This window comes from Filicampus tigris, chromosome 6, assembly GCF_054856515.1.
Source record: "Filicampus tigris isolate MCC_2025a chromosome 6, RoL_Ftig_1.0, whole genome shotgun sequence".
Classification (NCBI taxonomy): Eukaryota; Metazoa; Chordata; class Actinopteri; order Syngnathiformes; family Syngnathidae; genus Filicampus; species Filicampus tigris.
Genome location: NC_141222.1, coordinates 15,426,735 through 15,454,680, shown reverse-complemented (window position 1 = coordinate 15,454,680; position 27,946 = coordinate 15,426,735). Strand labels below are relative to the sequence as shown.

Genomic DNA, 27,946 nt, shown 5'->3' with positions numbered 1-27,946 from the left:
ATGACAACAATATAGCTTTAACACACAACACACACACTTTAAACATATTTGAATGTATTAAAACACACAAACTTGTAAAAACACAATTTTGCAAGTTTTCCTTTGTGCGTATTCTCTCGCCTGCTCAGTTCTCTAAATAAGGGGAAAAGTGTGCTTGCTTTAAGCTGTGCATTTGCTCACGCTCATTCGAAGCTTACTGTAAAACTGGCACATGAGAATAAAATACTGCATACTGTATTAGAAAAACAAAAAGTTCAACCAAACCATATAATTTTGTCCGACCAAGGTCTGCTAGTTATGTGCTAATTTATGAGGCTATCTTAATTTTGCAATTTTGGAAATGATTGCACAGGTACAATTTCATTCAAAACATGGCAGCAGATAGGTCAAAAATGTTGATCAGTATTCAGTACAAGCACATTAGATATGTTTTTTCTTAATAGTCCATGTAAACTGAAAATAGATATGTCTTGTAAATTTGACACATCACAGAGAAGCGTGTGTTAACAATCCTGCCAAATATGAATTATTTTTTAAAAAGCCAAGTATATAAAACGAGGCTTCAAAAGTCTGAAACTTAAGCTGTTCCCTCTGCTTTCAAACGCTGTGGGTGTGTGCGATGAATGCACTGAAACCTCGCCCCAATCATCTGTCTACTGTCCACAACCAAGAACATAACCTGTAAAAATACACACCGTACTTCTTTAGCCGTTATTTTTGTAACATCTACCTGTTCGAGAAGCGAAAATACAGTATATCCTCTTAAATCATCTGATGCTAAAATATATCCCACTCTTTTGTGTGCATGACTTGCATGCACTCACAGCGCCTCTGAGGCATTCTAATGTGGCCGTGCCTGAGGCCTATCTAAATGTAGGCAAGCTAACTACAAGTCACAATTGTCCTGGATAACAAAGGCAATGAAGTTCTTATATAAGTAGGGGAGGGGTGACTCATGTCGGAGCCAAAGGGCCCCATTTTAGCCACATCTCCAAGAGGAGCCGTGTCTCGTGTAGTATAAAAGGCTGTTAGATGTGATAGTCATGACATTGTTGTTAGTGTATGCCAGACAGTCAAAATAAATAAATAATGAGCTTATGTGGTGCTTGTTGACATAATTCCCCCATGGAAAAAAAGAGTTCGATTGGGATGGAGTTGTTTTGTGTGCCATACTTCCCATTTAGTTCCCCTTCTTTCAAGTGAAGTGCAGTAATGCTGTTTGCGACACGTGTATAATTTCCTTCGGCTCCAAACCAACTGTATTTTATAACAGCTGACACGCACGCAGCGCGAGAGCCGCACGGGACAATATAGGCACTCTACCAATTGTTTCTCATTCATTTATATGACATAATTTGCATTGAAATACACTCACAACAGAATTTTAATAAACAAAATATCTTTATTAAACACTCAAGCAGCGAGTAATAATCGTTTTAATCGATTACGTCATTGCCAGAGCGCAACAAAGCGCAATCAGTCAAAATGACTGCTCTCGTAGTTCTAATAGTATCAAAATCCTGGTAGTCCTCGTGTTGATTATCGGGCTGCTTATGCTTTATTGTCATTGTGCTTTACCTTAACCAGGGTTTGACAGTTTCTTTTTCCTCTGGAGAGGTGCTTGTAAATGGATGGGTGTGCGTAGTCAAAGTGGGATATCCCACCGGGCGCCATTCAAGACCGCCACTGCGCATCATTCCAACATTTTGAAGAACTGCAAACGTGTCCACCCTCCTGGCACAATGTTTTGAGTAATACAACACGCATGTGCAATGGGGGGAATCAACTGAGCGCGCCATCAACTCGCACTGGTGTGTATCCACCCATGACACATCCTTCATCCCACTCACGTCAACTAACGGGCCGTGAGCTCTTACGGGGACCGTGATCGCTACTGGAGGGGTGTGTGTGGGGGGGGGTGTGCGTGTGTGTGTGTGTGTGTGTGTGTGTGTGTGATGGTGGTGTGTGTGTGGGGGGGGGGGGGTCTTTTTGTGTCAATCATCCACACCAGCCTTGACCCTCCCACTCCTTCACAAGTCGAGCCTCCTCCTGTGTGTAGGCGCTCCTCCACAACGGTCTTTTTACGCACGGCCGCCAGTCGTTAACGGACAGCCTACTATCGGTGCTCGGCTGTCTGTCTGCTCGCTGCCAATCTCCAGCCTTAAAAGCGGAGATAAAGGCAACTTGGCGGGAGCGAAAAGGAAGCAGCGTGTCGGGAGGCAGAGAGTGGGATAAATGGAGAGGAATGATAAAAGGGGGAGGCGAGCGCATCATTCCGGGTGGCTGCCCCTGCTGCTCTAGCGGAGGGGGAAGAGAGAGAGAGAGAGAGAGAGAGAGAGAGAGAGAGAGAGAGAGAGAGAGAGAGAGAGAGAGAGAGAGAGGGAGAGAGAGAGAGAGAGAGAGAGAGAAGAGGGAGAGAGAGATTGAGAGAGAGAGGATCGCACAGGGCTTCAGCATCCAAAACACACGGGGGAGGTGCGCCACGGAGACCAGAGCACCGGACCCACACGGAGCACCATCAAGCTCACCGGTCCTCCGACAAACCTCCTCCCCGGGCAGCAGCGCCTCAACCCCGGCGAGAGGTAAGCGGGTCCTCGAGACCGGTGGATGGAGATACATTCACCTGATTTTATTTGTTTGTTTACGTTCTTTTACCCATACGAGCCTCGTTGCTCTGTGATGTTTATTCAGCATTGTTGCACTCGTGCTTTGCTGCATCTGCAACAGCATAGACGTAGTTTACTTCTATGTTCATTGCATTCCGTTATTAGCAACTGTAGGTGTCAGGTTTGCATGAAATGTCTCTCACTCAAATGGAATGTATGTTATTTAAATAATAAGTGGCTTAACTACCAACCAAATCAAAGTCCTGAACGTTGGTTTTTCAATTAGAAAAACAAACTTTGTTTAAAATTAAAAAGCTTTAATTTAAAACAATAAAATCCTACATATTGTTCTTCCATCACTCAATACAGATTTTAGTCCAATAATAAACTTCCATATTAGCTTTGTGTTTTAATTTTAGCGCCCTCGTGTGACATCCAATGACACTACACCTGAAGAGTAACAGGTTATTTTAATGTTTTTGCTTGAAAATTTAAATCAATCATATTTGATCAATCAATGTTTCCCTTTTTAAAGCAACATTTCCTCTTCTGCTTTTGGTGAAGAATCAATGAAGTGTATAAACTTTGTTTCCTCACGTACGGGCCAATCAAGAGAATCAAGACAACTTTGTTAATGGATGCTATAAAGACTAAACGTTTCCGCTTTCGGAGTATTCTCCCTCCTCTGTGATTTGTTTCATCTGATGCTGAAGAACAAGAGAACAAGTGTCGGGAAAAATGCTATTCATATTAAAATTGTAGAAAGGGTGAAGAAGAATGGTGAGAAAGGGGAGCGAAAAATATGCTGTGGGATCCTTTCTTCTCTCTGGCTCCCGGCACATACATTAAGATGCTAATCCTTTTTTGTCTCTTTCTATAATTCACTGCATTTTTTTCCCTTCTCTCTCTTTCTGTCTTCGCTCCTTGTCTTTATTGCTTAATTTTTCTCAATTTTTTTTTCTGCTGTCATGGGCTACCCTCAGATTAGCGCTCCTGGCAAAAGGAGTCCAACTCTAATTTTGTGGTACTTTAGATGATTAGGTTCAGAAATAGGACAGAAGTGCACAGAGTTTGCTGCAATTAGAGGGAATCTCTGCAGAGCTTTATGGGACTGATTAGTTGTGCTCCCGTCCACCTCCCCTCATATTAACGCATGGCAGCTGTTGTTTATTGAGTTGTGTTTTTGCTGGGGTGTCACAAGTGTGTGTGTTGAGTAAGCCCTCAGGATAGAAGTTGTTTTCAGTCATATGTGTACATACCAGCTGTGCCCCGTATTAGGTGGCAAAAGTACTCAGATTCTGTATTCAAGAAGAAGTGAAGATACCCGTGCAAATGAAGATTCTGGTAATAGAAGTATTGATCTGTCTCCTCTACTTCAGTAAAAATATGTTTCAAAAGTACAGACTAAACACAAAAGTAAAAATGACTGCCAATTAATGACAATACTTTTTTGATAACTTGGCACATGGGAAATAAAATGTGCTTTCCGTGTGTGCGCGCGCGTGTGTTTCAGATTAGACAGAGAATTTTGTAACATAAATCATGTTTTTGAAGGCTGGCGCAAGACACATTAGCCAACAACATTAAGCAATTATTTTAAACTAGGCAATTATTGGCGAATATATGTTGTGCCATCGTCTTTAATGTTTCCTGTCTTATACACTTCCGTGTTGCTGCCATTGTTTCGCTCCACCTTATAAGATGTCAATCAATCAACCAATCAATCAACCAATCAATCAATCAATCAATCAATCAATCAATCAATCAAGATCTAAAGTGTGGTCTTGTCTTGGCAGTAGGTGAAAAAAATAATGAACCAATTTTCATTACCTGAAAATCTACTTAAATATAGTAAGAAAGTATTTCTACTTCATTACTTCCCACCACTGCCAGCGGTGACAAATGTGCACCACTCAACCTTACTATTCACTCCTCTGTCCTTTTCACAGATATTGATCACAACTGGCTGCCCATGTGAAGACTGGAACGTCCCCACTACCCTTCGCAAAAATGACATGTGTGCCTGGACCTCCAGCCCCGCCGCCGTCTCCACCTGCCATGGTCACATGACGCACCCCTGAGTGACTTTGCTCTCCCATCGCCAGACTCGACAAATCGCTCCTTCCGAAACAGACGTCCGCCGGCCGAGCCGCCATGACGGTGGCCGTGCGATTCCGCCGCCACTTACGGCGGCTCCTCCTCCTGCTGGCCTCCTGCTGTCTCCTCTCCTTGCTTCTGTCTGCGTACTTCCTCTTCACCAACTCCTCACCTTCCATGCAAATAGGACAATCCTCCGAGCCCGCCTGCTCCCAGCCCCTCTCCATGTCCCCGTACCGCCAACTCCCGTACCCGTACCCTCCGGATCCGCCTCACACGCATGTCCACACTGACCCGGCGGTGCTCGTGCTGGTGGAGTCCCAGTACTCTCAGCTGGGTCAAGACATTGTGGCTATATTGGAGTCTGCGCACTTCAAGTTCCGCATGGAAATAGCCTCAGGGAAGGGTGACCTCCCGCCTTTGACAGACAAGGGCCGCGGACGATATTCCCTCATCATTTATGAGAACCTCCTCAAGTATGCACATGCAGACACATGGAACAGACAGCTGTTGCATCAGTACTGCACCGAGTTCAGGGTGGGCATCATCGGCTTCTACCGCTCCACGGACACCTCCCCGCCTCTGTTCAAACTCAGAAACTTCCCGCTTGTGCTCAGGACCAATCAGGCCCTTTGGGACTGCTGCGTGGTGTCCAGCTCTCCCATCCTCACCCTAACCAAACCCGGCACGGACCGGGGGGCCTTACCCGGCGAGGACTGGACCTCCTTTTCCTCCAATCACTCCACCTACCAAGCTGTGCTGCATGCCAGGGCCAAGGACGGAGCAGGGGCGGGCAGCGGTGACAATCCGGGGCCTGGCTTCAGCCTGGGCCTGCAGGCCACTGTAGTGCAGGACATGGGGCTCTACGACGGCGTGAGGAGGGTGTTCTTTGGCCAGGGGCTCAACTACTGGCTCCACAGACTCATCTTAGTGGACACCATCTCCTACCTCACTGACAGGAAGCTGACTTTGGGTCTGGACCGGCACATCCTGGTGGATATAGATGACATTTTTGTGGGAAAGGAAGGCACCCGCATGAACGTCAAGGATGTGAAGGTATTTCGGGGGGTGGGTGTGAGATGTGAGAATGAATATATCTGCTAGCAACTAGTAACTTACGGCTGCACAGTGCTGGCAAATAGAAGAAATATGAAGCTGTTGCCCCGGAAATCTGAAAACCTCAGCAAAATATTTGACAGGTCATATATTGCAGTGTGTGTTTGTGTAGCTGCAGTGTGAAACATATGTGTTACGGTACAGCAAGAGAGTAATTATCTTAAATGGGAGTTTACAGGCCATTTATGGGGACAAAGACACCAAGTGAAAGAGGGTTAGAGGAGGGGTGAGAGTGAGCGAGTGAATGAGCGAGTGAAAAGATGAATGGCTCCTATTCCTCTTTTCCCACGTTCCTCCTCTTAGGCAAACTAAAGGAGAGTCAACCTCTCAAGGCATCTTTTGTTTCAACGCACACGCTCGCTTGAGCGGCCACACTCGGCCTACGCATACAAAGCCATGCGCCTCCCCATATGGACATTTAGAGTAGTTAAACACGTTTGTTGCAATCTTGAGAAAAGCACAAGGAATTTTGAGCTACATTGTTTTCACAGTCCTTTCTTCATTTGCAGCGCAGAAACACTATTTAATTGATAGAGACCCTAAAATTTGTGAAACAATCGCTTCAGTTTTGGTTAAGAGCCTCAATAATTTGCTGGAATAGCAAGTTAGATTAATATATTGGACGTTTAAAATTGTTTCTTTTTTTAATCTTAATTCCTCAGTGGAATAATGCTTAAATCTCAAATAAGATGTACAGCTTTGGGGTAATATATGTACTGATATATATATATATATATATATATATATATATATATATATATATATGTGTGTGTGTATATATACACACTATATTTATATATATATGTATGTATGTGAAACAGGTAAATGTTTATACCTTTACTCAATCATATAAATGTTTTGTGGATTTAGAAAAAGAATTGCCACTGCTCAGTACGCCATTATAAATGCAATGCGGATGACAAAGCCCATTTAGTTAGAGCATGTTGATTTTAACACACATGGCGCTTGAGGGTAACAGAGGTAAGTGCAGCCAAAATGCCCTTGAGCAAGGCACTAAATCCTAAAGTGTCCATGGCCAAGAATAAACTCATGCAATTACACATTTTGGTGTAAACTTAATTCCCTGTTCATTCCATTTTATGAAATGATTCTTAAGTAGGCGGCAAGCACTCAGTGGTTTGCATGTTCTATTCATGCTTGCAGGATTCTTTTCTTGGGTCCAAAGGACAAAGCCATTAAGTATCAGCTTTGGTCTGAATAAACACAAATGCTCTGAATTTTTTCACCCACAATCTTTCAGTTTAGTTAAAGCGGCATGTTTTCACAGTTTAAAACTGATTCCATTTTACTCAATAAATGTCTGCTATTCTTCAGCCAAAATAAACAAATTACAGATAGTGCCTCTTCGAGCAACTATACTTTTCTAGAAAACGAAATAAGCAACAACTTATCAAGTAAACTGGAGACTTCTGGTTCACCTTTCTGCGTCCAGACTTTGAGTGAATGGTGCATGTATAAAAACAATGATAAAGTCACTTTTCAAGTCCCTCTTTATATATAAAAAGAAAGAAAGAAAAAAGTTGAAGTCTGTGAAATAACATTTCTATTTTACTTTTTTTTTTTATTCAGAGTGTGAATGGTGTCTTTCCAGTTCTCATATCCTCCCACTGTGACCTCACACAGGTGATTGGAGACTAGTCGTGGTGTGTGTGTGGGTAGGTGTGTTGGGGCTGTTTTATATGTACATTTTTGTGTGTGCGTACAGGCATGTTTCAATTTGTGACATTTAGAACAGAATGTCACTTTCCATCAATGCCTGGCAAAAAAGGTCCCACCTGTCGATGGCTGAGATATGGGGAGGATAAATAAATAAATAATGAATAAAATAAATAAATACACACATACATAAACAAACAAACATAGGATAAGATAAAAGTAAAACTATACTCCGTCACACACAGACAAACACATATTATCCACAAACTGAGCAGCCACGCTCCCTCAAGTATGAATTTTCTCGTTAAGTCAGCCTGACTCCTCAGCTTTGTCACATACATATGCATGAGGATGAACCGGTGGTGAAACGTAACGACAGGGAAGTATGGAGGGTGAGGTCAAGAGACGTACAGACGGAGGCACCAAAAGACACAGCCGTTCCATCTCGAACGCACACACGCGGCTGCCGCGTTTGCTCCTTCAGGATAGCAGGAAATCACAGAGAGGACGACGGGAAGAAAGGAAGGAGGAAGGGAGGGTGAGTGGGGCCTAGGGGGAAGAGCTTGCAGCAAACTTCCTCATTTCACAGAGACAAAATGCTGAGGGGAAATGAGGAAGCGGGGGGGAGTTGGAGGAATAGAAATATGATGATGAGAAGCAAACGTCTCTCTCCTCCCGTAAATAGGTGATGAAGGTTGGACAAGGTGACAATAGTGATCAGTCTGTACTGTGCGCTGTAATTATTTCACATTTTTTATTTTTTTTGCATACAGTGGAATCTTAATGGTTGTACGCAATCTATTCTGGGATGCTGGTTAACCTCAATTTTTTTTCACGTTACTAAATACAACTGTGGCAGCTAATGAGCATTGAATTAATCAGTTCCATTTTTGCGGTGAGGCTTCAATGACCGCGGCGAGGCTTCCATTTCCCGTTGGCCGCGGCCGATGTCCTCAAAGGTCCATAAAGGTCCAAAATGGTCCTAAAAGGTCCCAAAAGGAGCCTCATTTAGTCTGGCCACTGTGAGGCTACTGTTTCCTGTCGGCTGCATCCGAGGTCCTCAAAGCGGAACGTACGGGGTGATCAAATGGTAGTTTGTCAAAGTTGGTAGTCGGAACGCTAACGGAACGCTAACGGATGATAGACGGATCGGTCTATAGGCAATTACTATTTGGTCCGGCTGGACAAAATAGCAGATAGACGGACGACGGAAGGATACCCTGGCTGTAGGCAGAACGCGATAAATAGACAGTCATTTTTTAGTAAAATGCCCAGCGATGGATATTAGTACAAAAAATATTACTTTTGGCATGTGTTGAAATTCATGTTTTGCCTCATGTAAAAATGGCTTGCTTTTGAATTCCAAAGATGAGAGATGCACAAAATGTACTAATTCCTTCAAAACCAGTCTTTATATAACCCTGCATCAAATTATGAAGCATTATTGAGTAGTCCGACCTCCTCATTTTCTCCTTTTATTTTCCAACAAAGAAGAAGAGCAACGAGTGAGGAGGACCAATTAAAATGCCAACTCCTTTCTCTCACCACTCTTCATTAGTCTCACCCCACGAGTTCATCTGGTGACAAAAAAAAAAAAATTGACACACAGCCTTCCTGGCTACACGCACGTGCAGTCACACACAGACACACACCTTTATTTCCTCCATTAAAAATGATTCACAGGGAGGCAGCCGGCGGATGACATTTCTCAAAATGAGGGATGATGCCAGTCAAAAAGTGCCATCAATGATCCGAGCGTGCTGCTCTCGTGTTTTTTCTAATTTGCGCCTTTGTCCCTCTTGTCATCAAGTAGGTGCCCCATCCTCGTTTGCCTCCTCACTCAAACACCCCCCGCCGCCCTGCCAAGTCATTGATCACTATCTGCGGCCTCTTAATATTCTCCTCCTCACTATTTTGCTCACGACGCGCTCTGTGGACTAAAGCATTTAGATGAGGCAAGGTCTTGGCTTCAGTGAAAAGCAGAAAAGCACATCCTTCTTCCCTGAATGCTTCGCTATGAGTAATTTATTGTGATGTTTGTACAAGTTAAAGTCGAGATGGATTGCCAGGATGAACAAAGAAATGTCCTTCATGTTTGTGTTGTGACGGATAGTGCCTTGCGCAGCTGAAGTTGTGTCAGATACTTTTAAAGAAGGGAACTTTCCTAGTGTTCATACATTCAGTGATTCACTTATTGAGTACAGGTTCAATGGACTTTCTTTAAAATATGCATTACAGGGAAGCCCAAAATCATTATCCTCACCTCTTTATAAAAGTTAAAGAGGCAAAAGACTCTATTATAGAATTTAACCAAATCTCATACATTTGAGCAAAAAGATTTCCTCATCATTTCCAGGGATTCAAATCATTTGGAAAACATGAAAACTTAGAACTCTATTGTCATTGACAGTGCATCTGCGATGTGGCGCAAATGCCGGCGTATTCTGATTTTTGTATCAGAGCAAGGCTCGCTGCGCATTTACAAATTTGGCAGACCGGTCTCCATCAAGGCTGTGTGTTGACACACAGTGAGGTTGTGTCTATGGGCATGCACCAGGTCGAATGATAATTTGGAGTCAGAAAGTCAGCCTGTTCAGACCACATTTAAAAGCTGCACAGTTAGGTTAACCCATTAAAGCCTGAAGCTCCTGGTGAGACATCTCTCTAAAACCTACGGTCGTCTTTGGAGTCACCCTTGAAAACCTGACATTTTCCGCCACCTACAAAATGATTAATATCTCGGCCCCTGTGGCAGATAGAAACATAATTCCAAAAGAATTTGAGAGCTTGGACATTGACATTGAGCTTGGCTTTCACACTGTCATGAGTTTATTAATGTCTACTGTTTCCATCAAAGATGCAAGTGAAACATTAGTTTTAATTAAAAAATATCGAAAAAATATCATGCTGCATTCTCTTACAACGACGTTGAAATCATCATTGTCTACGAACATATACTTTAACCATACATCACGTTTGGATGGTTTCACTGCTTTAAAGTCCGTAAGCGTGTCGTCTATATCACTGCCGTGACTTGTATCAGAGCTCCCGTGATCGACCGTGCTGCCATTACTCCTCGACAAAATTCCGGATATCCTCCGACAAGTCACGACACCGTCACATGTATATTCAGGTGCATTTCATTGGCTAAGCGACCGAGAACTGGCTTAAAAAAAAGAAAATGACGTATACGCTCTCCCGGATTTAAAGGGAGAAACACGCAACAGCGCTCCCGGCTTTAGTGGTAGAAACGCAGTTATGCGCTCCCGTCCTCAATGGGTTAATGCAATTTTGGTCAATTTGATGGGAGCACAGGCAGACAGATTCTGAGGTCTGCTCACACATGTGGTGGATGTATTTCATTAATGAAATGTGAACAGCAGGCATGAAACCCTCTGAATCATTGTAATACATTTTTGAAATCATCCCACTGGGCAGCACAGCTATAGGTAGAGCAAATGAACGATTGGGGGTGGGCTCCGGGGTGCCCACTTCATGGTGCAGGTGTGCTTCAGCCGCTTTGATTGGCCATGATTGCAGTCAGCTATCACCAATCCCACAGTGGTGCAGCCGTCCCTCTCGCCATCCAGCCGGCCTTCTCTCGTCTGTGAAATTACCTAAATCGGGTCTAATGCGAGCTTCAAACTGAACATGAAATATCACATCGCCCCGCGTGTCTCGCATGCGTTTGTTTGTGGTTGAACTACGGGGGGTTGTTTCGATCTCTGACAACAAAAAAAAAAACGCTTGAACATTGCTAGTCAATCTGGTGGCCAGTGGGTGTGTTACTTTGGCTGCTAAATGCTATTTTGGTCGAGAGTTCAAAAGCTGTAAACAAGTCAGTCCACTCACCAGGTATGCCAACTGCCTCGCTCCCTGTTCTCCAAGTCTGCTCCTTTTTGGATCGGTCCTGGCCAGTATTAGAAGGTGGCTGTGTTGTATACCTCTTGGTACTCACAGACTGCAATGATATTGTCCTACATTGTTTTTATTTCACCGCACCGTGTGTGTCTGTTTGTGCTTTTGCTGCGTGCGATGTAGTAAAGACATCTTCGATGCCGATTGGCTGTCGGTGACGTGCTGCCGCTTTGAGTTCACATTTGCAAACCCCAAGGAAATGGGCAAAGAAGCAAATATTTTGCTTCAAACACTTCATCCATGCTACCCGGCATGTATTCCTGTCTGCCTGGAATGCATTTACTAGAAATGGAAACACACCACCAGAAACGCTCAACTCGATCTGAAATTGCATTCAATGCATTCAACAAGTAAATATATACTTTAACTCAATATTTTGCCATGGTACATGAATCATTTTGGCCATAAAGCTTCCCTCTTGGTATTCAGAAATCCAAGTTCAAACACAACAGCATTTTTTAAAACACATGCATTGTGTGAACAGCAGCAAAATGCTACCTAGTCCATCAGAAGCCTGAAAAAGCAACAGATAATCACTTTGATTGAACATTATGATGCCTCCTTTCTTTACATTTAGGTATAGATATACTATACAGCCTTTAGTTACATTAATCACTAATAGTGTTCATTATATATAATGGCAGACATATACATATGCATACTGTATATGTCTGCCATTCCACAAAATGAAATTAGCTCACTTAAGCCAATATTGAAAATGTTATGTTTTTTTTAATAAATTATTTTAAAATGAGATAGTGTAGAATTTATATTGTATAGATTAAAAAAAATCCCTTGACTTTAAACACTTTACAGTACTAAGGCCAAAATTCATAGTAGAGTTTGGCCCCTACTTTAAAAATCCCTGTGTTCATGTGAACATCAGATTGAAAATCAGGCCTTGTTTTAAACATAACAGAATTTTGTATGAAGGAAAAAAATCACTTTATTATTCATAACTGGTAGGTGAGCATGTATCACATTCCACAAACACACTCGACAATGTTTGCCACAAAACTCTACATTGAATTCAGTGAAATGTGTTTAGGGTTGGGGTGTATTATTTGATAATTTGAATTGATAACACCTTCCTGTGTGTAGTGCCGAGCTTGTGTCGATTTGATTCAAGTGCTCCGGCTTCCTCCCACATTCCAAAAACCTGCATGGTGGGTAGAGTCATTAAAGACTACAAGACAAATTTATCTGTCCTTGTGAAATGGTCATTTGTCTACATTTGCGCTGAAAATGGATTGTTATGATTGATATGAGGACACCTTAGTTTGTTGAGGTACAAAGTACCACTGAATTCCTCCTTAGAGGACAAACGACATGCACAAGAAGTTCTCTTTGTCCTCATGTTCACTTTGGTTCTCACGATGACTTCAAATCAAAAGTTAAAGATAAGGCTTTGTACAATATGCTAATAGTCCTAACTTCAGTCAAGGTTTTGGCTGAGCGGTCCGCTATTTATTGCACAGTCCTTCTTAGAGTTAATCTTTAGAGCTAATTAATATGATGCATATTTGCCACTTAAGTCTGCAGAATTGAGCTGACACCATATCCATCTGTCACCCAGCCAAAGGCATAGCAGAGTTGGAAAAGGAAGAGAAAATGCTATTAAGCACAAAGTTATTTCGAATACAAGTCCAGACTACGTCATTCATTTCTTTTAATGGCAGAAGGTATCATCCTTAATGGAGCTGGAGGAACCAAGAGATGTCAGACAAGATAAGTAAAAAAACAACACGGCAATTTTCCTGTCCTGGCATCAGCCTAGTATGAGCAAGGGACACTTGTTGTCTTTTTGGAATTTGTGATTTATTAAACAACTGAACAACACAAGCTTGTTTTTGTTTACTTCACAGATCCAAAAACATGCATAAATGGAGTGCTTTGTGAAACGGTGGAATATAAAGCAGGCATTGGCTCCAAGTTGAAGAGCAAAAGAGGCAGAGAGCAGTGAGAGCTATGAGTAGACTGGCATCAACTCTCTCATCAAATAGAGATGCCTGACCCACTTAAGTTTGCTGGTCTGGTGTTCATATTACACGCTTAGCTACACAAACAGGCGCACGCACTTGACAATCCATAGCAAGAATTAAATCTCATGCGTAGTGGTGTTTTTCAATGAAAAAAAAAACAAAAAACATTGAAGCACAAACCACTTAAGAAGGCTACATTCCAGAAAAAAACAACATTACTCTTTCTTACTACCAAATGTGATTTCCTAGCCCCACCTAAGCCATTATACTAGCGACTACACGTATACATGCTGAAGGAGCAGATGAGTTAGTAAAAGAGGAAAGAGATGCACAGCTACAACATTTATGAAGTAGGCTATATAATAATAAGCACATATACTATCGCAGAATCTGTAGAAACGAGTCATGCCAACTAAGTACACATTGTCCTAGATGTTGTTGAAATTTTGGATGGATTCAATTGTTTTGTTACTATTGCTAAAATGAATTTTAAAAATGTTTTTTTCAGGTCTGTCATGATGAATAGTATCATCATGGCCAGAGCAGTTTGCAATAATGTAGATGTAGCTCAACTTTGTATAGATGACATCATGTTGTTCTTCTTTTGACCGCAAACTAGCAGAGACAAAGGCGACATTCAGACTGCAGGTCTTAATGCTCAATTCGGACCTTTTGGGGGTGAAATACGATTTTTGTGTGTAATCGTTCGCATTGCATAGTAATTGTGACCTCAGACTGTCTGGTGTGTGAACCTAATGTGTCCCCAAAGTGACCCGCATGCGCAGGGGAAGAAACGACGTCTCTCACAACGTAGTGTTTATGGACGTAAATATGGATGCCGATGCAGCAATTTGCGCTTGTGTAGCATTGTTCTTTTACAATTGAAATATCAATTAAATCCAAAACCTTGCTTTCCTCCCAATGCTTATGTTCCTCTCCATCGTCCGCCATAACTGTTTTTATTCCCGCTCCGCCTGCGCAGAATGGTGACATACGTACATTGCTTTACAATTACAAAGTTAATTAAGTCGGCTACATGCGACTTGTCCATTGGGACTGATCTAGGACGACATATGAAAGTGACCCAAATCGGAATTGAGCTGTTTCAGACTGTCACTAAAAAAGAAAAAAAAAAAAACAATCTGGTACAGGTCACAGTAGTTCGAGTATAGTCACTTGGAGATGCAAGTCTAGCATATTTTCCATTTCATGTTTGTGTCGCAGAAAAACAGAGACAAACATGCGCACAAACACACACACACACACACACACACACACACACCCCACCCCCGCCCCCCCCCCACACACACAACTACTCCGACCCACTCAAAGAAGCACATCGTGGCTTCAAGCCCAAACACCACCAGTTATTCCACAGATCTACACCTCAGTACAATTCATACATTTTTGGGAATCTAGTAACGTACAACAAAATTGCTTGTTCATGCAACCAGTGTCTGCAGATCATTAAAAAGTTCCAAACTAAAGGCCTTAATTATCGTTTAAAATAATAGGGACAATAAACAACATTGCTATATTTTCTTCAGAAAACGTTTGAATTCATTTGACAAATTTAAATAGAATTTTGCATTTGAAAAATATTTGTGTTCCATTCATATTAGATTATGATGGATGGATATTTGTGTTTCGCTAGCAGAATACAATTGTGATGAACCAACAATTGAGGTCAATGTTTCACGTAGTTGAGTGTAGATAACAAACCCAAGTTTACTTTTATGCAGTAATTTAACAGCTGAATCAGTACTCTGTATAAAATATCAAATACAGAGTTGGGAGGGACCATGTCCCTAATAAAAGAGTCACCTCTGCTGTCATGCAGACACTAGTTGAATATAAGAATTGTTTTACAGTATATTGGGCTGAGTGTGGTGACTTGAATAGAAGCATCTACGGTTTTGAGAAAAATGACAGAATGAGGATATAGACTAGTCAGGTAGATGACAAGCCAGCTGTCCACATGTCAATTCCACCAACTACCATCATCTGTTTGAACCCCAACATCTCGCATGACACGCATATGCACACACACACACACACCAACAAACAAACCAAACTGGCAACCCTTCTGACACTGGCAGTGCGATGCAGCTGTGGGATTGGGCACGGAGAGCAGGGCTATCACTAACTGCTAATCCTCATGTGTGTTTACCTTCATCACTAGGATTGTCAATATGTTGCGTACACCCCCCCAGCCGCCACCATCCAAACTCCCAGCCCACTACTCCCGCAAAGCCAAATGCTGCCTTCTCTCTTACAGCCTGTTTTATCGCCACGCTCAGCATCCAGGAGACAGATTGGCTTGGTATTGCTTCAAGGCCTCAGCTCAATGGGATCGGCTGCCATTACCGTCAGGAAAAAAAACCCAGCAGGGGATGACTTGATTGTTTCTCTGAGATTTTCGAAATGTGTTTCTGTCTAAGAGGTACGTCACGTTTAATTGCTGGGTGCAGTTCGTAGTCTTCCCCGGGGCCGCCTCGCAATGATCATCAATTCCTCACTTGAAAAAACCCACAATCAAACGCTTCTGTTTGATGGCAGCAAAGACCTACACTTTGCCTGACACATTTTCTTTTTGCGATGTTAACACATCTTTTTTCGCACTTGGAGTATAAATATTTTACTGATACTTTTCAGGTTTTCCACATCCAAGGCAGTGCATTTTCAAATATGACATACACTTGGACCTTCAATGTCAAATGACCCTCAAGTTTTAAACATGGCAGCAGCATATTGCACGCGTTTTTAGCTCTCTCTCTCTCACTCTCATGAGACTTCAGTTCAGTGAGCATTATTCTAAAGCAGGGGTCACCAACTCCGGTCCTCGAGGGCACCTGTCCTGCAGGTTTTTCATCCCTCCCTGTTGTAACACACCTGTTAAAATGATCAGCTCATCAGCAAGCTCTTGAGAAGCCTGATAACGATCCTGATCGTTTTAACAGGTGTGTGACAGCAGGGAGAGATGGAAAACCTGCAGGACAGGTGCCCTCGATGACCGGAGTTGGTGACCCCAGTTCTAAAGAATTATACCACGGGCTCTATTACCGTAGAGAGGCGCGCGTGTGCCCGGCGTAAAAATGGCCGTACTTTGTTTTTGTGCCGGGTCAAGTCTAGTTTACCATGTTTGGGAATTTGGCAACTCCAAATTTCCGGGCATTCCGGCGGACCAAGGGTGTTTCCCATGACACACCCGTGGCAGTGGTGTCTGAAAGTACACTAGACCTTAGACCAGGTAAAAGCAGGTCTAAGATGTGGCGCAGGTGGTGTATTGCAATTTTGGTGAATTTGATTAAGGTGCAGGCAGGGAGATTCTGTGCTTTTCTGAGATGTGTGGTGGATGTTTCATTCAGATATTCCCTCAACAAAAATATAAGCGCAACACTTTTGTTTTAGCTCCCATTTTTATACGCGTGCCACTCCTGCCTGAATTTACAGCGAATGAGTGGAGCTGCTTTCACTGGCCTGGAAATAAGTTGGCTGTGTTCACTCAACAACGGCAAAAAATGCCCCTTTGTAACTGCGCCTATTTATGAAATTACCAAAGGAAAAAAAAAATTCCACCCATACACACAGTTAGACTGCACTTTTCGCTAGACTTGCACTGGGCACGAAAATAGGACCCCGCGTGTTAAGTTTATCTTTTTAGAGATGCCACCACAGCAGTGAGGAAAAGAGTTAATATTCCCAAGGTGCCTTTGAGACTTCAACATTACATCAAAAAAAGTTTAGATTTTACATTGAACTTCATATTCATTGTATTTAGAAATGCATATTCGTCAAGATGCTACACTTTTCTTTCCCTACAAATTAACTGCAAGCAGATAATGTACACGCAAACTGCAAAATATGTGAGCTTACTGACATGGTGGACAATGACAAGGAAGGATGGTTTTGGCTGATGTTCGCTCTTAATACCTGTCGGTTAGCAAACTGACTGTGGACTGGTCAACAAATATAGTTCGGATTTCTGAAAGTTGTCATGTCATGGGAAAATTCTGGTATTTATCAATCTTAATTATGTTGTTTATTTAAGAGGTATGGTATGGACGTGTGAGTTCTCAACATGCTGAAAATGTGACATGCGAATATGTGGCATCACTCCCCCAGACACAAATGTGCAATTGAAGGCTCTCACAATGTCTCGCTTCAAGCTTTTAATAGAGCTCCCTTCTCATATACGTTCCATAATGTACTGCTGTTTGCTGAGTACCTCTAGTGAATAATAGGGTCTTAAGAATCAGGTATACGCCTGTATTTTATTAATTGTTAACTATTAATTTTGTTGCATGCACAACACGTGCTTGAGTGACCACGAGGTGATTAATGTTAACTGCCTTTGGTGTTTCCCCGTTGAAAATCAGGTGTCACCTTCTTATCAAAGTAAGCAACTGTAACATTGTAACATATGAGACCGATGAGTAACTGCAGTCTGATTACTTGGGTGGGAAAATTGACATATTTGATTAGTTTGAAAAACATGGACATTTTGGAGTAACCTGTTGCCAGTCTCACTGGTCCTCAATTTATGACCGAGTTCCGTAGTTGACGTAATTCGGATTTCTACGATGTCTGAACATGCTGTCTACGACATGCAAAATCATCTGTGTGCTTGTGTATGTCTCACTGCATTAAATCCTTTTGTGTTTTTTTTATGCTCCTGTTCCTGTTCTATGTTAGCTTGCGGAGTATAAATCATGTGTCTACACTAATACAGCACACACTTGGACCAACTCCCACGCTAGCGCTCGCTCTTCCCGACATGTGCGTTAATAATGCATTTTGACCAAGTGCATCGATAAGAGTAGATTGAGTTAAAATGCAAAGCGCCTGACAACAAAGTTAATTCAATTCGTAGTATTCGGATGTGTGTGTGCGTGCGCGTGTGATGTAAAGGATGTCATCACAGTGGAGACAAGGGATCAGATTAGGGCTGTGCACATCTGTCAGCATGCAGCCATCTTCGACACCATTAGATTAGCGCTAATGAAGATACTGCGGCTGTGTCTCTATATTTGTGTACACACACACACTGAAAACGAAACCCTGCTTGCAGGGGCCTCCTCGCTCTCACATCAGTTGCTCATCCCATAAATCAGAAATGGTTCCTGGGGATCGATTAAAAGCGGCCTGACAAACATTTTTAATAGAGACGTGGCGCTGAGCCCAACAAAACGACCCCGCAGCCTGAAATACGCGCAGAATAATAAAAGTTTCATAAAAAATATTTATGGGCACAAACAGCAAGAAGTGCAATGATAGCAAGAAGAAGGGCTGGGAGAGAACAGAGGGAGTTATAGAACGAGAGAGAGAAGAGATATATCCTCCGTGCTGCTTCAGCCTTCCTTTTAAATTAGAACAAGGCCGTCTCCTGAGAATGTGACATTTGAGCAAGCGATGGAGAGATGGAGTTTACAGACGAGTGCAAGAGAGGAAGGCTGCAGGTAGTGGGGAAAAAAGAGGGTGCGGCAAAGGAGGGATGGGTGGGACTGATGCAGGATTATTTGGTAATGGACGGATCAAAGCGAGTGACTGGGATTGAGTGTGTAGTTGTGTGCGTGTTTGTGTGTGTTGGGGGTCAGAGAGGGGGTTATTAGTCGATTCTCTTGAGACCTTTAATTCATCGACCTTCATTAACTCGTGTTACTGCCTCTGTGTGCGTGTGTGTGTCTGTGTGTAATGCTCTTTGGTTAACACTCATTACAGAGTCTTTGTTTAAAGGCCAGTAATCTAATGAAGTCATTAAAAAAATTGAGGAAAATCCTGATTTGAGCATTAACACCTGACACTGAGGTGTGTTTAAGGACAGGAGAAAACTGAACACTTGTTTCTTTTTTTTTTTTTTTTTTTTACTGCATCTGCCCATCATGTAGAATCTAACTGAGTCTAATCTGATCCGCAGGCGCTTCTGGATACTCAAAGACAGTTGCGTGCTCAGATCTCCAACTTCACCTTCAACTTGGGCTTTTCTGGCAAGTTCTATCACACAGGTAAGTAATACCTGTAGAAGTCAACATGGAGCATCCTCAAGAAAAAGGGCTACGGTGAAACACAGCAAATACACTACTTTGGAACAGGCTGTCGTTGGATTTTTGTTAACATTTAAAAGATAACCATGTATGTTTCTCAGTCTACTTATTAGAATACAATCCAAAACTTGACAATATCAAAAGTAAATTATGAAAAGTACTAATGTCACAGGGCTGGTGGACTTGCCCTGGTCCCTGGGTATGGGTGTGGTTGGTGTCTTCTCGACTGAGTGGAAGGTTGAGGCTGAGCACGGCCGTCTTTAGTGTGCTGGCACAAGGTGGCTTTTTTTTCGCAGTCGGTGCATGTGCAAATGCTGGTATATCCTAATTAATTAGTAACCTGCACCTGGTTACTCATTTGGCAGACCGCTCTGTCCCATTCTGAGCGTTCCAGCATAGTGAGTCCTTCAAGTTACCATGGAATGATTTGGTGGAAGAAAGGATATGCCTGCTCGTACCACGTCTAAATACTGCCTGGGGTAGCCTAACCTGATTTTGGTGAATTTGATCGGGGCACAGGTAGACAGACTCTGAGCTCCACGGATTTGTGTGTGGCCGTTAGACGCATTTCATTCCGAAATATGACAACAACGGGAATCAAACCCTCTGAATCTTTGTAAAAATTAATTAATTGAATTCATTATTATTATTATCATTATTATTATTGGAGTCTTAAAATCATCCCACTGGCCCGCACACAGCTATTTGTGGGGGTGACGAATACGAACAATCAGGTGTGGGAATAGATACAAGAGGTGGCAAATGTAGTTTCCTGTGTTCACATGCACAATGGCGCAAACCCCCGCTTTTTTTTAATACGCCGGCTTTCACATGTCTGTGAAATTACTCGGTCTAACACGACTGCGCAGATTTACGCGGTGCGCCGTGCCACGAAAATAGATCTCAAGATGACTACCATGATAGGTGATAATGTTAATTCACTACCACTGTATACCTGTGTTGGCACATTTAGTCATGTACCATTTTATTTTGTAATGGTTTGTCTGTTTGCTATGATTTGGACTGTTCTCTCTGTCCATCCCCTCACAAACATTGTTCTTTCTGGCATCATTCCCAATAAGAATCACAATATAAACATGTTGCACAGCGAAGAATTGTTTTGATAATTCTGCATGACCATGCAGCTGAACAACACACACACACGTACCCACACACAAAAGATTGAGAGGCATGTCCTTGGATGTCTATTTTTTTGCTCAGGAAGCAATATGAGTGTTACATAAGGTGCACGTAAGAATGATAAATTCAGGTAAAACTGTACATTTCATTGGGGCTAAGATAAGAATAAAGAAATACTGCATTAGCAGTTGTAGTGAAGTTACAAGGATGAAGTAGCATTATTAAACGACGCAGCACAATGGCCTTGTGATTAGCCTGTTTGCATCACAGTTCTGACGGGTTTTTGGGCTCCAATCGCATGCATGTTAGGTTCATTAAAGACTCAAATTTACCCATCGGTGTGAATGTGAGTGTAAATAGTTGTATATATATGTAATTAATGAACAGAAAAAAACATCTTTTTAAAATAAACCCAGAAACCCTTTTGAGTTTACCGATTACATTACTTATTGCACAAAATTCGACTGAATTCTCTCACACAGTAGTCAAGATGTAAATCTTCTCATCATACTCTATCTAATTGGGAGAAAAGATGTCAAGTCCAAATTTTTATTTGATACTATCTCACTAATTTGGAGTCACATAACCGTGGTATGCAAACGTGTGCGTATGTGTGCCGTTGCTGCTTCGAGGGCATTTTCTGTTTTTATTCACCCTGCTGTAAGAGGCTCATGTTTAAATAGAAAACAGAAGTTTAGGATTCAAATTGCAAACAAATATGATATAATACATTAGCATGGCATCTATTCGGATGGCACCACATTTCACCAGCGTGGTATCTGACATCCATCTGATCTTACAATACACGCCTAAGAGAAGCCTGCTGCTTGATGACAAACTCTAACCTTCGGCAACGTGAAGTTGTGTGTAGCTACATCTGTCACACTGCGTCCTTTTGTCCTTGTGTGCGTGTGCGCGTGTGTGTGCATACGCACCCCTACATAGGCACCGTGGAGGAGGATGAGGGAGACGATTTACTGCTGAAGTACGTGGATGAGTTCTGGTGGTTCCCCCACATGTGGAGCCACATGCAGCCTCACCTCTTCCACAACGAGTCATCGCTGCTGGAGCAGATGGTGCTCAACAAGGAGTTTGCGTTGGTGAGATTGATGTACACACACGCACCCAGACACAAACACACACTATTTGGCGCTGTCTATTCCCTTGTCTTTCTTTCCTTTCATGCGTCCTTGAAATCATATTTGCTTTCTGAACCACCTCCGTGGAAAATAATTGCCATCTCTTTGCCACAAAGCACCTGAAGGCAGAAAAATATTATGCAGTTTCACACATACACACAAACACACACGCACACACCTCTCTTTCTTCAGTAACAAAACCAAAAGGGTCAAAGGATCAAGTTATACTATGAATAAAAGTTTTCTTATGCTGTCGAAAGTATAGTGGCCTAAATTATGTTGGGCAGAATGACAGTGAAAGGAGAAATGTGTTTTGCAAATGCTAACTAGTTGCATACTAAAAGAATTAAAGAGGTTCCAGTTTGTGTCCAGCGCAAGTCTGGCACGTAGCACGGATGCTCGCATGCAGTTTGGTATGGTTAGAAACAGGCGGTTTGCACCGTTGTGTGCATAAACAAAGCCAATCGGAGCGGCTCCTGTTATTCCCTTCAAAATTGGTACGCAAGGGGCGCATAGCGCTTGACATAGCGGAAGCAGAAGCTGATTTTCTGGAGTCCATGCAAGAGATCGAAGTATGCAAAGTAAATTTATAAGGAACTGCAGGCAGACCTCCACGGCCGGATGGTAAAGATGGCCAGGGAGAACACAGATCACTGCTGCAAAATGGACACTTAGAGACTGCCTTCCACCCCAATAGTACGTGTCCGTGTGAAATATAAAGACATCCACCACACATGTCTACAGAGCTCAGAATTTCTCTGCCTGCACCTCACCTGCATTGCAAAATTGTGTTCCACTACCTGCGCCAATACTTCTCCCTAGTCCCAGCAGGGGTTTCGTCTACTTTCAGCCACCAAATTGTGAGGTGCGCCAAAGTCCTAAACACGCTAAACGAAGCTTGCTCAAAAATCTAGATGCGCCAGTTTTTACACTTGTGTGCACCTGTACTGTCCACGCATATAGAGGCCCGTAATCTGTTTTGAATTTGAGGGGAAAATAAAATGTAGTTGTTCTTGGCTGACAGGTGAAGACTTCTTGGATTGGTTCTCACTCAGTGACATTGCGAATGGTTGTCTGTCTCTGTATGTGCCCTGTAATTGACTGGCAACCAGTCCACAGTGTTGTCCACCTTCACCCAAAATCAGCTTGGGTAGTCATCGTCCCTTGCCAGATATACTCAATATATTGTTTCTTTATAACATGGGGCGGAAGGAAGTGTTGATGCTCCAAACATAATTTCGTTGTTCCTGAGACAATGACAATTGATCTTGAAATCTCAAGTAACCTCTGGTGTGTAAAGGCCCTGATAGACCAAACCGTCGTGAAGCGTTGTGGCGTCTGAATGCGGCGTCTGTTTGGTGTAGTGGCCACTGTCGTAGTGTCGTAACCCGTCTATAAGCGTCTTGGGGGCGGTTACGCACGTTGAATCGGCGTCACCAATTGTGACATTTGGTCACTCTGATTGGCTGTTAGCTAGCAAATCAGCGCTCGGAGCACCAACGGGAAGTGACAGATGTGGGAAAACAGCAAGCATACCTCCGCGGCCTTAATCTTCTTACCAGAGCTGGGCAGTCCATCCCTGGGCCGGACCGATCGGACCCTCCGGCCGGGCCGGATGCCCATTTTTGGGGTAGAGGGGTGGGGGGTGACAAATTTTTAAAAATTGCCGGACTAAGCATGGCCGGAAGAGGATATTAGTCCGGCCCACTAATCGGCCCTCATGTGTTTGACGTGGTCGCGAGGCAGCCAAATTTCATCTCAGCCTTCTCAGTGAAAGGCTTCTTCTTAGTCTTCTTTCAACTCCCGCGTCTGCGCGAGCGACAACTGCCGCATTGATTCATGAGACCGACGCATTGTGCTGTTGGCGACAGGTCTGCAACACATGCGGGTGGTGGAACGGGGCGAGGGTGTGATAATTTTTATGAATAAGGGGTAGCGGCCGGAAGGCTACCAAGGTCAAGGGTGGAGGGTCGCGGCCGGACCAGCAAAAAGGGTCAAGTGCCCAGCTCGGCTTCTTACAAGTACAAGAGTGAGGGATGACAATGTAAGTATTTCACAATACCGTGTCAAGAACGTGAGGGTTTACTTCGCATGGAAGTTCATCATGAGCGAAGAACATAGCTGAATGTATTGTTTACGTTTTTATAATCCGCCCAGTTTTCCGGTTGGATTTTTCTAACCATGAGAAATGTTGACTACCGCCGCCGATGGTATGGAAGGGTATTACCTCTTATGCATGAGCAGAAGGTATTTTAATGGCCAGCGTCGCTGTCTGTCGTTGCGGTGTATTCCTCCAGCGTGACGTGCCGACAGCCGGCCGGACGCCACAGGGGGTAAGCGTCTGTCACTGTTGGCCAGTGTCTTTTTGGTCTATCTAGGCCTTAATGCCTCACTGAACTCTTATGCAAAATCTCTGCTGCCTTTAGACATAGTCCCCCAAACTTCTTTAAAACGCAAGCAACCCTCCCATGTAAACAGTTAACCCACTCAATGCAATCAGCATTATTCCCTTCAATGTTCCCTGGAGCCTCATCTCATCTCCAGAGCCTTTCACTTCCCTCTTACGGTGAGTTAATGCAAACAGGAGCCTTTTGTTGGAAAAAAATGACTACAGAAGCAAATGAGCTCGGTGTTGGGAGCCTCACCTGACCGACACTTTACTAATCTCCTAAATCCAAACAAATCTTAATACACCCACGGCTAATGGGGCATTGACCTTAATGGCAACCCAGGAGCCATTTTATCTCCGACTATTTAATCTGAATTCCTCAAGGTAGGCTGCTGTTATTGCTGTGCTCTCGTTGCCTCGACTCCATGTCTGTATGTGTATGAGTTTGGGGATAATTTGTATGGCCATACAGGGGTGTCACACATAAGCTATGATACAACAAGGTTGGATGTAGGTTCATGTTATTGAAGGTGAATGTGATCGTAAAGTGCAATCACTAAACTTTATTGCACACACACTTCGCTCGCTCTTCCTGTGAGCGTCGATGCTTTACTGTGATGGCGTAAGTGGGTGTGTGGCACAGCGAAGGACAACACCATTTGTCTACAAGGTGCACCCAGAAAACATCCGCCCTCGCAATTGCGCTCACGAACACATCTATTTTTAATTCCAACTTCTGAAGTTACCGTTGGTAGATGGATCTCAAACATTTTGAGTCCAGGTAGCCTTTACAGGTGGGAGATTTTTCCAAGGACACCCTCGGAATTCTGACACCAATTAAGCATAACTACCATGCGCTACCGTGTGTGATTCATGTGGTATCAGAGCTATTAATTGGCTCATAGCTAAAGTAGAGAGCAGAAATTGAAAAAAGTAAAAAAACCAAGTATGTTTATTTTAAAAACATAGGTATGCACTTGAATAAAGCCAATCATTTTTTGTAAATTATTTTGCAACCCCACAAAGTATGGCTTGCGGATCCCCGCAGCACCTCAGATTTCAGCACAAACACATCATCAACCATATAAGCCCCTTCTACAAGGTCAAAAAGAGGAAAGCCAACTCTCTGTATTCACTCGCAAATGAATTTTGTGTGCAGCAACATAACATTCCAGTGAACATGGGCTACGCCGTGGCCCCCCACCACTCGGGGGTCTACCCGGTCCATCTGCAGCTTTACGAGGCTTGGAGACGCGTGTGGAACATCCGGGTGACCAGCACAGAGGAATACCCTCACCTCAAGCCTGCACGTTACCGCAAGGGTTTCATCCACAGTAACATTATGGTGAGCACACACTCATGCAGCATCCACACACACCTGTTTGAACAATTAGCTACTTTGCAACATCTACATGTCAGGGGCGGAGCCAGAACATGCCTAATGGGTGGGCCTGAAAAAATCAGGGTGGGCCTGAATATTTCGCGCACTGAGCACATTCCTCCTGTCCCGACCCATTGTATATTCAAATAAAATGACAAACTGAATAATATGAAATTTAGATCTTCTCTAGACACCCACAATTATGCCATTCTTGATCAATAAAATAAAAAACACAATGAAACACAAATTAAAAAATAATTTCATAATAATTTACTAAAAATGTAAAACTATATATTTTGTCATGAATCTCACTGGGTGGGCACTCTATCAATCTGGGTGGGCTGTGCACACCCAGGCCCACCCATGGCTCCGCCCCTGCTGCATGTTTTCTTATTGCTGTTGTCAAGCTGAAGTTTATTTTCCTCTACCATCTGGATGGTATACTTCTATTTATCTTGCTTGTCCCCCAAAAAACTAAAAGAGAGAGTGTTTCTATTTTCCAGCGCATTCAAAAGCATCTTACTCAAATGAAAAACATCCATTTAAAATTCTTAACGCAGCGAAATGAGAGGCGACTCGCTGGAAAAGAGACAATCCCTTGGATATCTCTGCAGTGTAAGAAATGACTTGCTTTGATGCTGCCTGCTCGTGCGGGGATTTTTTTCTTGCATCCTTAAACTGAAAATCAATGATGCCATGTGTCTGTGCGGGTTGGACGTAACCTTGGTGTGTTTGTGCAAGTCCGATATATGAATTGTTTGACCTTGTAGAACCACGGTATCCTCCTCTGAGCTCTAATTCAATATTTAACAGTGGCCAGTGTGGTTTAAGAGGCAAGCCATTCTAGGCTTTACAGTATGTGCATTGCTTCATGATCAGGGGAATGGTCATTTACCAACAAGAGGCTACTAAAATGCAAGCACATCCTGCAGAATACTTAAGAAATAAATGATGATTGTTTTTATTGTTTACTCTTGAAAAGGCATGCTGCTGATTGCATACACTGCTGCTTGCCACCACAGGTTTGGTTGAACAAATTCCCTTTACAGGGGCGCGCCATGATTTTTATCTCACTTTTGTTAACAGTTCAAACTAATCAGTCTGCGCTCTGAGTCCAACTCTCGTTTTGTATTGAATTTCTGTTTCAAACTCACTTCGCTAATTTCTTGCAGTCAAAGGAGCTACCACACTATAAGTACATTTTTCATTCTCACCCAGTTTCATTCACAACGTGAATGATACAGATTAGGTAGAGGAATGTGTGCATAATTGAACTGTATCTTTCAACAAGACATGCTATTGTCTATGCTAACACAGATGTGACTAAATAAGTTGAACATGGGCAGCCTTGCATAGCAAATGTAATAGCAGACTTACTTAGTGATTGAGAACGGGCCAACACCAAGACAACTAAGAACAAAATCAGAAAATCTTTCAGAAATCAGCAGACCACAAGGTTAGGAAGGTAGTATCTTTAAGAATTAGAAGTTGTTGCTGTTTAAGTAATATTATGTTGGTCTTAAATTATTCATTTCATTATTTTTATACTCCCTTTCTAACATGCACCAGCAGTCGCTTCTGGCTCTGGACATTGTTTGTTGTTTGACACAATAAGAATCTTAGGACCCTCTCACACGTTCACCAGTCTGTTCATCAGAATGTACCAATTAACAACTTGTCATTCATTCCATCTGTTGAAGTTGCAGCTCCGCCTCCTCCATTCACATGTCAGCCAGGCTCTTTGTCAAGACGATTTCTCCCTTATCCACAAGAGGAAAAAAAAATCACATTTGACATCAAAATTACCAGTTTCTGAGAGAACACTTTGACCTGACAATTTTTTAAAGTCTGCTTTTATTTCCTGGTATCTTGTTGCGCCATCAAAAACAACAGCACTTAATTCTTGATAATTCATAGCTGACAATTGGACAGATTATTATTATGTGCTGTTGATTTTCTATTTGTGCAACACTCAAAGCATCTTCATCATTGAAACATTAATATATTCAACACTAAGATCAACAAAAATAATGAAGATGTGATGACACAAATTACTCAGATTAGTCCTTTTATATTTGAAATGTGTATACATAAACAGAACATAATCAACAAATCAAACAAAAGTACACAAATCTCTTAAATAACTCTGACATTTGCAGTCAAGTGCAGCCTTAAAGTTAAAGTCAACCCAAACATATTTTTTTCAAGAATATGGGCTATGCAGTCCCACTAGTTGAAACAAGGCATTCTGATAAATATTGCGTTTATGGAATAAGAGTTAATCCACCCGTTTTTAGCCATCTCTGGAGGTGGCCATTTTGTCACTTCTGTCGACTGAAAATTATATCACAACTGCTCAGGTAACGACCAATCACAGCTGACGTGTTTTCTAAAGCTGAGCCGTGATTGGTCGTTATCTGAGCCCTGAGGGTGTGTGATGTCATTTTCAGTCGACGG

The 27,946-nt window shown here is 42.6% G+C and overlaps 1 protein-coding gene across 2 annotated transcripts in view; it reads left to right on the top strand.

Moving 5' to 3' along the window:
* The first annotated feature begins 2,095 nt into the window (after nt 1–2,095).
* ndst3 (N-deacetylase/N-sulfotransferase (heparan glucosaminyl) 3) overlaps nt 2,096–27,946 on the top strand; it is a 58,007-nt gene continuing 32,156 nt past the window's right edge. The window contains exons 1-5 of one of the 2 annotated variants that reach the window (XM_086033838.1): nt 2,096–2,582; nt 4,556–5,759; nt 19,314–19,401; nt 21,526–21,680; nt 25,268–25,453. In XM_086033838.1, the coding sequence (XP_085889964.1) occupies nt 4,761–5,759; nt 19,314–19,401; nt 21,526–21,680; nt 25,268–25,453 (1,428 nt within the window). In that variant the 5' untranslated portion in view covers nt 2,096–2,582; nt 4,556–4,760. The remainder of the gene's footprint in view (nt 2,583–4,555; nt 5,760–19,313; nt 19,402–21,525; nt 21,681–25,267; nt 25,454–27,946) is intronic. The other variant, XM_086033839.1, reaches the window with a different exon arrangement.